The sequence below is a fragment of the Lolium perenne genome, chromosome 4 (genome assembly GCF_019359855.2).
Source record: "Lolium perenne isolate Kyuss_39 chromosome 4, Kyuss_2.0, whole genome shotgun sequence".
In the NCBI taxonomy this organism is placed as follows: Eukaryota; Viridiplantae; Streptophyta; class Magnoliopsida; order Poales; family Poaceae; genus Lolium; species Lolium perenne.
In genome coordinates this window covers 44,044,383-44,058,031 of record NC_067247.2, presented here as the reverse complement: position 1 = coordinate 44,058,031, position 13,649 = coordinate 44,044,383, and the positions used below count along the sequence as shown (strand labels likewise).

The following is a 13,649-nucleotide window of genomic DNA, read 5'->3' as shown; positions in this document are numbered from 1 at the left end:
ACGGTGGTGGGGATTGGACGATCGATGGTGGGGGGTGGCTTCATGTGTGTAAGGAAGAAGACCTCCCACTTTTGTTTTATTTTGGTATTTTTCTTTTTGATATATCTTTCTTTTCTTTTTTTGTACATTTTTTTAAAATTAATAGGGCTGACAAGTTGGGCCGGGTCCATTTTATCCTAATGGTGGGCCCCGGTGTCATTTCCATGCCAATCTATCTTAAATTTTGTTTTCGTGCACATTGCAAAAGAAAATTGTTTTTGCAATGTGCACTAGAGTGGTAGCATTTTGTTGCTTTGATGTAACGTGGTAGTTTTAAAATTTAAGCAGAAAAGTGGTAGTTTTATGCTAAGAATACAGTTGAGTGCAATGAAATTCTAACCAGTTGAATCCTTCTTTCCCGTGCTTAAATTCGAATGAGACGAGGTGGTGATCGAGCAAGGACTCTCCACTTATACAGAGAGTAGTGATGTATTTTCTTGGAGGTGAATGCGACCAACCGGCAGGCGGCCGACACGTAAATCGTCATTTTGTCTTAGACTGCTTGGCCGTGCGTGGAGGTCCAAACGCACGCAACGCAACACTACTTCTTTATCCGGCCACGTCGCGGCCATTCCGCACGGGCGGGTGTCGATCCGCACCGTTTTTGGACGGTTGGTCGTCTCGTCTTGCTGTGTTGGAGTTGGAGCGTGGGTAGCTTTGGGTCGCCGCGAAGGAACGAAACTGTGAAAACCGTGCGTGAGGAGGCCTACGCCCTATGATACTTTTTGACAACGACATTGTTTTCCTTCATTATGTTCTGCTTTATCCTGCATTTGTACCTCGCTGGCTCGCTCGTGTTCTTCTTTTGACTCTACCGCTTCCTCAGATAAGATCCATTGAACCATGTGTTCCCTTTTCATTTTGTATTACATCAACACGTGCTTTTCCAATAAAATGATGAAATTAGCAGTGCTTAGCACCGAAACGGTGACTGATCCTGATTCAATGCATTTGTAAGGGTGGACAGTACACTAAAAAGGAACCAAACCGATCTAATCGAAATGGTTCATGCGTTCTTTGTTCTTCTGTTAAGTAGGAAGATGAGCCGGCATCTGGTGTGTGGTTCGTGCCGAGATTAGTGCCACCGGCCTTAAGTTTCGGCAGACAGTAGAAGCGGAGACTGGGAGCTCGAGAAAACCTCGGCTTTTGGTTTATCTAAGTTTAGATCTCTGAGATGTAATAGCTCCACTCATGCTTGCATTTTTTTCAATAGAAGTTTTTGTTAACTTACAAGTCGCATTAATGCGATGTAAGCAAAAGAGTTACACCCGGCCTTTGCAAAGAAGATATACTTTTCTTTTGACACAAATACAAGATATACATAGCCAATGGCATGCCTCAAAGTGGTTATAGAAGGCATTAGGCTAGCCATAGTGCTAGTATCATAAGGAGTATCATGCATGCCACCTTGACAAAAATCTGATGTGGCGCTATAATTAATGAGAAGAGATATGCTAGTGGTATCATCATAGCACGTGAAACTAGACAATTTAATGTCAAATACATCCTATACACACAATTGCATTGAGATTCTACAAAATTAAATATCATGAGATTATGATACTACTAGATGATACTAACCACTATAGAGGTAGTATCATAGACTGGTATCATATGGATGATACCACTGTATGATAGTACTTTGCACTATGGTCAGCCTTAGTGATCCAGCAGTGCTCAGGCAATGGCATGCAGTGAGGCATTGACTCTAGCACTAGACCTCAACCTCTCACACGTGACAGTATCTTTGCATTGCTCGAGGTTATAAATAGTCTAGAAGGGAGTATATTGGAAAGTTCAATGGTGTGGTATAATAGATTAAATCCAGATCCCCAGACTTCGCAATTTATTGTGTGCATCAGCGAAGGACATTGACCACAGAGGCGCACGGGTTAGCTCGAGCTTCGGCCTACCATGAACTTGCTATGCTCCTTTGGTTGTCCCAAACACCAAACAAATTTTGTGTTCTTACGAATCTTTTTGATAATAAAGTGGTGGCCTTTACCCCTAAAAAATAGCAAGTTATAGGATATCCTAGAAAAAGTAACATTTCATAGGAATAGTTAAGGCATGCATGTTCCTTCTTAAGCCAAGAAGAGAGAAAAGTTATCGTAAGACTACTGGCTATATATACTACAAACTAGCTCGTCTTCATAAGCGGACTAAAGTGTTTGTTGTTGTAAACATTATGGAAAGCACAATGTCAAAAATAACAGTTGTGGTGGCATAGCCGTATCAAAAAGAGTCCAATTTGACCATCTCATCATGAATACCACTAGGATGGACACGAGTTCGTATCCAACTAACCCCCATGATGTTGCTATTTTATGCAGAAACATGGGTCAATACAATAGGAAATCCAGATGCTTCCAACTCCTAAGATGTGTGTGATATCAATGTCATTGCAAAATCAGTTCCAAGCATGTTCGGGAAACTTGTGTACATTGGTATGTGGTGTATGCTAATATGAACCTAGCAACTGCTAGGTTCTACTCCTTTCTTTGCCTCATATGTGCATGATATTTTCTTTTGTGAATTATGATCATGATTTTTTTCATGCTTACATAGGAACATATATTAGGTACCTTGTGGTGCAACAACCGTACGATGGATGTATGGACTCTATTTTGTATCGCAATAAAGGACACATGTGCATTTTGTACTATTGTTAACATCCCCTCCATCAATGATGTCGCTCAATAATACATGTTTTGATCATATCAATTGATGTTTGCATTGCAGTTTTTTTTTGCATCACCACATTTTGAGAAAGCCTTTGCATTTTGTGTATCCAGTTTCTACGTATCAACTAAAATCGAGCCTAAGAAACCAAAATCTTCCGCAGGTTATGATAATTTTTCATACAAAATCAATAGAATCATTATTTGGTAAGAGATTTGTTTGATTATGTTTGCTTCAACATAAAATTACTAGTAATCATAGTCGGTACGTGAGTGTTGATCCACTAACAGTATCCTCATGGACCATCGGTTCACAATGTGTTGATTATGCTCATATGTGATCACCCCCTACCTGCACCTATTGAGTTGACATGAGTAGTGTGCTGATGGTGAAAATGGCATGGCCTCGGGAGAGGACAAGGATCATGCATGTGTGAAAAAAATGTGTCAGTCCTTCAGATGAAGACATGGGGCAGTCCATGGGAGCAGAAAAGTCATAAAATTGAGTGTATACTACATGTAACATTGAACCACATGGGTGTGATGTGTGCGGGGCTTGGCTTCGGGGATAAATATGAGTGTCTACACTTGCGAGATGTATAGTTGGATACTTGTGCGAAGATTCGGACTTTTAGAGGTGAGTTGTTTGAGTTGAAGTTGTAGCTGAATGGAGTGACCATACATAAGACTGTGGTACCATCTTGGTGGATAAAATAACTAGTTGGGATGCAAATGGAACACCACAACATTGGATATGTAGGATCTTCTCGATTTCATGTACACTATTCTTGTGCATTATCCTCACATCCATGCATTCAAAACCAATGGTGACATAAGCTATTCCTCCTAGAGGCTTGAAGAAGAATACATATTCAACCGACATTCATGGATACCTTGAACACGAGTCCATGTACCATCAAAGAACAAGGTGTTGTTACTTCATGTACAAAGCCTCATATCCTCATTCTTCTCATTCCTAGCGTGCTTGTGCTTTGAGCTGCATTGGAAGATCAATTCCAACTAATTGAAAGACATGTATGCATTATGCATGCTAATATGAACCTAGAAACTATCAGGCATAAATCTTTTTGTGTTAGCTTCAAGAAATGCATGATGCTTTATTTTTCAAATTAGGACCACATTCCTTCTCTCTTATCATGCTTAAATAGCGACAATATTGCATTTATTTTTGATACCATGTGGTGTAACAACCATCCAATGGATGTTTTCATATAGTTCAACAATGCCATAATGGTTACATGGATACATTTGTATTATATGAGCAGACCCCCTCCCTTTATGAAGTATATCCATCACGTTTTGGTCATTTCAAGGAAGTTCATCGGGTGTACCTTATTTAGATCACCACATTTGAAAAATACTTTAATTTGCAATCTCAAGCCACATTAAATATTCAAAATATGTGGCCATATAGTGACCAAAAATCACAGAATTGAGAACTGAAAAAAAACTTGGTCCAATTATCACTGTATCTGTGTCATTTGTTGCTTACCGATGCCACCAACCCATCATTTTTTGTTGGACGATGCATATGGTTTGTTAAAATATATTGAACAAAATTTATTGTCTCTTCACACATAAAAATAGAGATTTTGGGGCCTTCAATGGCATAGTCTATCCCTCACGTTCTATGCGCAAATTTTACATATATGTGTTCAATCTTGGACCAAATTAATTAACCACAATAATAACTTAATGATATGATAGCCTTCTAAGAATTTATGGACTATAGTGACCCCTCGTCAAGTTGAAAGGACAACCTTGAAAGTGAGCAAGGGTTGGATTTAGGTTTTACTTTTTACCGGGTCTGAAGGGGATGGCTAAAATTCAACACAAAATATCCTTATTGGACAACATAACATTTTCCAAGGCATCATGACCATGACTTCTTGGACCATGGAGCCATGCAATGGAACAGCATGCCCTGTACCAAGTTCTCATGAATAGAGCATGAAGCCCTAGTACACCATGTCATGAAAAAGGGCTAGTTGCAAAATTAATAGTGAATTCCACTTTTTACCCCCTCCCCCCTAGTTATGCATTTGTGACAATAATTACACCTATCGAGTAAAAAATCTTCCAAATTACGCCTTTTAGAAGCTTTGGGCCCTCATTTTATGATGTGTGTCCATTGGGCAAGGCTTCGAGTGATGAATGAAGTTCAAAAATATTAAGATGAGGAGGAGGAATGGAATATGTGGATAAGGGAAGTCTAGATATGATCAGCAGTGATGCCTTCCGATACATCTTTTTTGTGCCACATCGATGTAACATGCTGGTCTTGACCACACACTAAGTTCACATAGAAAATTAAAAATTCACGAATCGCAACTATAAATGGATGGACCACACGATGAAGATTGGAGTGGTTGCGCACGGAACATGATTCTCCTATCAAAGTCCTAGTACACCTTTGCAACGAACCGGTGAGGCCCAAACACTAAGCAAAGACTTCAAAATACAATGAACAAAAACAATGCCATTGTGGTGTTTCTACGACAGCCTGATGCTAGCTTATTGACCAAGATATTTTGGGCAAAAAAATTTCTTTAAAATTCAACACAAAATAGCCTTAACCTTTTGAATGACTACCACCTATGAGAAGTCATGGTCTATACCATGCCTCTGTGGTCCATGTTATCATAACCATGACTTCTTGGACCACAGATCCATGCTATAGAGCATGACACTCTGGACCAGACCACAGAGTAGTGCTGTAGAACATAAGGCCCTAGTACACCACATCATGAAAAAAGGGTTAGTTTCAAGTTAAGAGCGAAATTCCTTATTTTACGTCTTGGGTATGCATTTGTGACACTGCTTACCCCCATCGAGTAAAACTTTGACTACATAACACCTTTTAGAAGGTTTGGGCATTGTTTTATGATGTGTATCTATTGGTCAAGGTGATGACTGGGTTAAAAAAATATTAAGATGACAACAAGGATTCAATAATATGGATTAGGGACATCCGGACATGATCATCGATGATACCCTCTGATCTTTACATATTCTTTCGTGCCACATCGACTTAACGCCCTCCTTTTAGCCATGATATATGACTTTTTTATTGTGTTCCATGCCACATCGAAATTGTTATAATCGAGATGCACAATAAACGAAGAACGAAAAGTAAAACACTGCAGGGGACACGAGATTTTAACGTGGAAAACCCTTGCAACACACAAGGGAAAAACCACGGGCGCCAGCCAGCAAAACTTCACTATTTCAGTGGTGTTTACAAACGCCGTGGGTGTACAATGATGCGACAAAACCCTAGCGGCGGCTTACAGGGAATATATATAGACGGTGGCAACGATCCGTACCGCGACGGGCCTCGCTCCGCTCGTCAGAAGTTAGTCTCTTCTTGGAATTTGGATCACAATATAACAAACTCCACCTTGAGACAAATTCCTTGTAGCATGAACTGCAACAAATCACCTGAATCAACAAAGAAAACACTTGCTGGCGCCAATAGCCACTTGGGCTAAACAGTTATACCAACCAAGCTTGAGCAAAGCTCAAACTTGGACACAGGGACAGGCTTAGTCATCATATCAGCAGGATTACCATGAGTACTAATCTTGCGTACCTTCACCTTACCTTTTGCAACCACATCTCTGATTGTGTGGTACTTAATATCAATGTGCTTTGTCCTCTCATGGAACATCTGATCTTTAGTAAGATAAATAGCACTTTGACTGTCACTGAACAACTTAATGCAAGAATTATCTCCACCAAGCTCAGCATATAAACCTTTCAGCCAAACATCCTCTTTACCTGCCTCAGCAATAGCCATGTACTCAGCCTTAGTAGTAGATTGTGCAACAGCATCCTGCAAAGTAGCCTTCCAGCTAACAGCACATCCACCAACAGTAAACACATAACATGTGAGGGACCTTCTCTTATCCAAATCGCCAGCATAATCTGAATCCACATATCCGGCGAGCCCCTCACCAATCCTGCCAAACCTCAAGCAAGCTTTTGATGTGCCGCGAAGGTACCTGAAAATCCACTGAACAGCTTTCCAATGTTCTTTACCAGGATTAGCCATGTATCGACTGACCAAACTCATAGCATATGACAGATCAGGACGTGAACAAACCATGGCATACATCAAGGAACCAACATCACTAGAATAGAGAACTCGAGACATGTACTCAATATCATCTTCAAAGCTAGGACATTGCAAAGCTGACAACTTGAAATGAGAAGCAATAGGAGTAGTAACTGACTTTGCATCATGCATATTAAAACGATGAAGAACTTTCTCAATGTACTTTTCCTGACTAAGAAACAACAAATTAGACTTTCTGTCCCTTTTAATTTCCATGCCTAGTATTTTCTTAGCAGGACCAAGATCCTTCATCTCAAACTCACTACTTAATTGATTCTTTAAAATAGTGATCTCTTTCATGTTCTTGGCAGCAATCAACATATCATCAACATATAGCAGCAAATAAATAGGTGATCCATTAACAAACTTGATATACACACAACTATCATACTGAGATCTCTCAAGACCATGTGTAAGCATAAATGAATCAAACCTTTTATACCACTTTCGTGGCGACTGTTTCAGACCATAAAGGGGCCTCTTTAATTTGCAAACAAGATCCTCCTTACCAGGCACAACATAACCTTCAGGTTGGTCCATATATATCTCCTCCTCCAACTCACCATGCAGAAAAGCAGTCTTTACATCTAGCTGCTCAAGCTCAAGATCATGCATAGCAACAATACCAAAGAAAGCACGAATAGAACTATGCTTCACAACCGGGGAGAATACATCATTATAATCAACACCTGGAATTTGACTGAAACCTTTTGCTACTAACTTTGCCTTTAACCGTGGAGGCTCATTAGGAGACAAACCTTCCTTTCTTTTAAATATCCACTTGCAGCAGACAGCCTTCTTTTGTTTAGGCAAGTGCACAACATCCCATGTGCCATTCTTCTCAAGCGATTGCATCTCTTCTTGCACCGCACCTACCCACTTCTCTTTATCAACCGAAGCAATGGCTTCAGTATATGTAGCTGGTTCAATATCATGCTCCACCTGTTCAGCACAACTCAAAGCATCATCAACAATATCACATTCTTGAATTAATCGGGTAGGAGGTGCAATATTTCTCTTAGGGCGGTCAGCAGCAATAGATCGTCCTTGTCGCTGAACAATAGGTGGTGAAGGTGGAACATCATTATCATCATTGTTGGTTTCAGGAACCACATTTTCATTCTCCTTTGTGTGCTCCATCTGCACGCCAATTCTGTGTTGCTCATCATCAGAAACATCAGGAGAATCAATAGCACCAGAAATATCAGTAGACGGACTATCATTAAACATAACCGCCTCATTTAAAACGACATTCCTGCTCAACACAATTTTCTTAGTTTCAGGATTCCATAATCTATATGCCTTAACTCCTGAACCATAACCAAGGAAGATGCACTTAACAGCCCTTGGCTCCAACTTTCCATTATCAACATGAACGTAAGCAGTGCAACCAAAAACTCTCAAATCTGAATAATCAGCAGGCGAACCAGACCATACCTCAATTGGAGTTTTCTTATCAAGTGGAACAGAAGGTGACCTGTTGATGAGATAACATGCGGTGGAGGCTGCTTCAGCCCAAAAACTTCTATGCATCTTTGCATTAGACAACATGTAGCGAGCCCTCGAAATAATGGTCCTGTTCATGCGTTCAGCCACGCCATTCTGTTGAGGGGTGTATGGAATGGTATGATGTCTTACCATCCCATCATTGCTGCAAAACTCATCAAATTCATTTGAAAAAAATTACATACCATTGTCAGTACGGAGTATCTTAACCTTCTTTTCAGTTTGGGTTTCTACCATAACTTTCCACTTCTTAAAAGCATTAAAAACATCAGATTTATGTTTCAGGAAATATGGCCACACTTTCCTTGAGTAATCATCAATAATAGTAAGCATGTAATTAGCACCACCATTAGAAATTCTACGGGACGGACCCCAAACATCAGCGTGTACATAATCTAAAATGCCTTTGGTGGTATGAACGGAAGCATTAAATTTTACTCTTTTATGCTTACCAAAGATGCAGTGCTCACATAACTCAAGCTTACCTAAATCGCAGCCATCAATTAGCTCTCTCTTTGTCAATTCTTCCATGCCAAGCTCACTCATATGTCCAAGACGCTTATGCCAAAGGTTAGTCTTACTAGATTCATCAGAACTAACAGCAGCAGCAATACCAGGCAAAGTGCTACCTCTAAGGACATATAATTTCGCAGAATTCATATCACCAATCATAATAATGAGAGAACCTGATGATACCTTCAAAAGTTTCCCACCTTTGTACTTGTACCCGTCACAATCAAGGGTACTCAAAGAGATCAAATTCCTCGCCATGGAGGGTATGTGTTTCACTCCTGTCAACGTGCGTGTCATCCCATCATGGGTCTTGATCTGAACAGAACCAATACCAACAATGCTGCACTGGTTGTCATTCCCCACACGCACAAAATCTCCACTCTGCACAGACTCATAAGAACTGAACCAATCTTTGTTACAGCAAATATGAAACGAGCATGCAGTATCAAGAATCCATTCATCATCACGTGAAACACATGCAGCCAAGACAGCTAAGCAATCTCCATCAGAACTATCACTACCATCATTACCAGCAACAACAGCAGCCTCACCCTTACCGGTGACAACGGCAGCCTTACCATTACCATCATTATTTTTCGGTTGGTAAGTTCCGTTCCTTTTCTCCTTGTTCTGCAGCTTCCAACAATCATCAATATTGTGGTTAGATTTCTTACAGTACCTGCAGAACTTGTCACGTCCTTTGGACTTTGAGCGACCTCTGTCGCCCTTGCTCTTATCTCTGTTGTTGTGGTAGTAGTTATCTCGCTGCTCAGGCCTGCCACGGACCTCTAATGGCTCCGCCTTGGAGGACGAACTTTCAGCCTGCACCATAGATTTCATTTTCTCCTTTTGTTGGAGAGCATCATAAACTTCCGCGAGAGTTAGTTTGTCGCGGCTCAATAATATGGTGTCACGAAAATTACTGAAAGAATTAGGCAGCGAGCATAAAAGAAGAAGACTTAAATCCTCATCCTCATACTTAACTTCTATAGACTGCAAATCAGAAACAATCTCTTTCCAGGAAGATAGGTGATTCATTGCCGAACCTCCCTCTTGCAACTTATGCGAGAACAACTTCATCTTCACGTGCAATCTGCCCGTGAGATCCTTGGATAAACAGATCTCCTCTAGTTTGACCCATAACTCGGCGGTGGTTTTCTCCTGCAGCACTTCCTGCAGAATATTATTGGACAGATGGAGTTGAATCAACTATAAAGCCTTACGGTCTTTCCGCTTCTCCGCATCGGTCCAGGTATCCTTCGCTTTCTCGCGGAAAGCATTGATCGCTTCATCCAGATCTGAAGATTGGGCGAGAATCGCCCTCATCTTCACTTGCCACAAAGCAAATCTCGTGGTGTAGTCCAGCTGCGGTAGATCGAACTTCAGTGACGACATCTTGTAAACCCTAGATCCAAAGAACACGGGCTCTGATACCACTTGTTATAATCGAGATGCACAATAAACGAATAACGAAAAGTAAAACACTGCAGGGGACACGAGATTTTAACGTGGAAAACCCTTGCAACACACAAGGGAAAAACCACGGGCGCCAGCCAGCAAAACTTCACTATTTCGGTGGTGTTTACAAACGTCGTGGGTGTACAATGATGCGACAAAACCCTAGCGGCGGCTTACAGGGAATATATATAGATGGTGGCAACGATCCGTACCACGGGGGGCTTCGCCCCCCGACGGGCCTCGCTCCGCTCGTCAGAAGTTAGCCTCTTCTTGGAATTTGGATCACAATATAACAGAAATTGGTGTTAGATATTACATATTCTTCTGGACATTTTCAGTGTGTTTCGTGCCGCATCGACATTGGTGTTACATAGCATAATGCCCTCGGCCAAGGAGTCATGCTATAGAACATGCACACCCTAGCACAAGACATCATGAAAAAGGTTTACTTTCTGCGTCCTATTTATGCATATGTAACAACAATTACCCTGAGGAGTAAGAAATGTCTACATTACACCTTTTAGAAGGTTTGGACACCCGCTTCTGATGTTGTCCACTGGCCAAGGTTGTTAGGCGATGAACAAGGTTCAAAAGTATTAAGACATCGACGAGGAATGGAATAGATGGATAAGAGAAGTATGGGCACAATCATCGATGATACCCTCGGATCTTTACATAAAATATTTTTCGTGTCACATCGACACTACAAGCCGGTTCTATGTAAGAAAAACAAACAGAGTGCTAAACTAGTGTAAAACCGTGTTCAAATTTTTCTAGATGGTATATTTAGTACAATTTCAGTAAATGAGGTAATATGTGTCACTAATGCGCAACTGAGAGGGTATAAACTGGAATACACTCTAAATTGATTTCAAGATAAGTCTATTTTATGCTGAAATTAAAAATAAAAAGGAGGACGCACATGGTCAGACGAATGGACTAGTCCGGTATCCTGCCTCATCACATCCATGTAGAGACATCGCATCGCACACTGTTGCTTCTGCAGGGTCTTCGTCACCGCCATCTCACGGCTGTCCTTGGCGCCGACCCGAGACACGCGCTGGCTCCAAAACAGCGCGACGAGACGACGACCAACGCTCCAAAAGCGTCGCTGTCTCGCCGGAATCTTTTCCCAGTAGGTCGTCGACGCCTTGGCAGCCAATCCATCCATCGCCCGCGCACCGCCCGCCTCCAGCCGTCCGCGACGTCGCAGAAACTAAACCGCGGATGACGCCATTGCGCTCGTCGCTGATGAACTAGGGTTACGTGGCTGCCTGCGTTTGGTCCTTCGATCAGGCGGAGGCAAACCCCAACCCATATGAACAGAGCAAAACGACGAATTTACGTGGCGGCTGCCTGTCCGGTCACCTTGGCCTCTAAGCAACTAATCGCTCCATAAGTAGAGAGGCCTCAGCTAGAGATTTCATTTCATTTCATTCCAATCACGGAGAAGAAGGATTCAGCTAGCTACACACTTCATTCAATTTCAACCGCTGACTAGAAGACCCAAGCTTGCTCCAGACAGATGCGGGCGATGGAGTCGTCGGTGGGGGGACTCTTGGGCGGCCTCAACTCCGGCGTGGTGCTGAGCCTGATCGCGGTGCTGTGGACGGTGGTGTGGCAGAACCTGCAGCACCTCCAGCTGCAGCACTTCTTCAAGCGCCACATCGGCCGGCACGCGCGCCGCCTCTCCGCCCTCGTCGACCCCTACCTCTCCGTCACCGTCGCCGAGTACGACGGCGGGGGCCGGATGCGCCGCGCCGAGGCCTACGAGGAGGTCAAGGCCTACCTCGCCGACACCACCTCCCGCGACGCGCGCCACCTCCGCGCCGAGGGCGCCAAGGACGCCGACCGCCTCGTGCTCAGCATGGTCGACGGCGAGGAGGTCGCCGACGTCCTCCTCCCCGAGGAGGGCGGCGGCACCGTGTTCTGGTGGGCCTACTCCAAGCCGCCGCCCGGACAGCAGCAGGACCGGCGGTGGGGAGGCGGCGGCGGCGGTGGCGACCAGGACAACCACCGGTTCTACCGGCTCTTCTTCCTCGACCGCCACCGCGACGTCGTCCTCAACACCTACCTCCCGCGCGTCCGCCGCGAGGGACGCGCCGTCATGGTCAAGAACCGCCGCAGGAAGCTCTCCACCAACATCTCCACTCACCAGTTCACCGACGCCGGCTTCATGCGCACCGCCTGGACGCACGTGCCGTTCGAGCACCCCAAGACCTTCGCCACGCTCGCCATGGACCCGGCCAGGAAGAAGGAGATCGTCGACGACCTCGACACCTTCAAGAACGGGAAAGATTACTACGCGCGCGTCGGCAAGGCGTGGAAGCGCGGGTACCTCCTCCACGGCCCTCCGGGCACGGGCAAGTCCGCCATGATCGCCGCCATGGCCAACCACCTCGACTACGACATCTACGACATCGAGCTCACGTCCGTCAGCTCCAACACCGACCTCCGCAGGCTCTTCATCGAGACCACCAGCAAGTCCATCATCGTCATCGAGGACATCGACTGCTCCCTCGACCTCACCGGCACCCGCACCAAGAAAACCGACGACAAGCCGCCCAAGGTGGACGGTGATGGCAGGAAGGGGGCCGCAGCCGACACCAGCAGCAAGGTGACGCTGTCCGGCCTGCTCAACTTCATCGACGGGCTCTGGTCGGCGTGCGGCGGCGAGCGGATCATCGTGTTCACCACCAACTACCTCGAGAAGCTGGACCCGGCACTCATCCGAAGGGGCCGGATGGACAAGCACATAGAGATGTCCTACTGCGGCGCCCCCGCCTTCGAGTTCCTCGCCAGGACCTACCTCGGCGTGGAGGATCACGAGCTGTTCGCCGACGTCGGTGCTCTGCTACAGGAGGTGGACATGACGCCGGCCGACGTCGCCGAGAACCTGACGCCCAAGAGCGCTGACGACGACGCCGACTCGTGCCTCCGGGGGCTGGTGGCGGCACTGGAGAAGGCCAAGGAGGACAAGGCCAACGGACGAGGCAAGGACAAGCAGCCGGATGAAGATGAAGGGCAAGTGGTGATTGCCCAGGACCAGGAGTGAGTGACAGTAGCTCAGGATCCATTGATGTGATCCATGAATCCATGATTTGTCACCTTCTCTCTACTTCTAGCAAGTGGAGATGGGTGGTAGAATAAGCAGATTTTCCTGATGGAGTTCAGTTTGGCAGGAAATGCTAGTTACTGATGTTCAGAAACGAAAATGTTCATGCCAGCTATGATGAATGTTGTACGCCAGTGTAACTGAGCTGACGAGCGTATTGACGAACACATTGTCAAGATATACTCATTTGATATACCCC

General features: G+C 44.4%; 1 protein-coding gene across 1 annotated transcript; it reads left to right on the top strand.

Annotated features, from left to right (window-relative positions):
* The first annotated feature begins 11,681 nt into the window (after nucleotides 1-11,681).
* Nucleotides 11,682-13,643, top strand: LOC127292332 (AAA-ATPase At3g28580). Its single transcript, XM_051321701.2, has one exon. It carries the CDS (start codon nucleotides 11,861-11,863, stop codon nucleotides 13,388-13,390), a length of 1,530 nt encoding a protein of 509 aa, XP_051177661.1. The 5' UTR covers nucleotides 11,682-11,860; the 3' UTR covers nucleotides 13,391-13,643.
* Nucleotides 13,644-13,649: the final 6 nt, after the last annotated feature.

Coding starts and splice junctions, on each gene's coding strand:
- LOC127292332 (XM_051321701.2), top strand. CDS start 11,861: ATGCGGGCGATGGAGTCGTCGGTGGGGGGACTCTTGGGCGGCCTCAAC.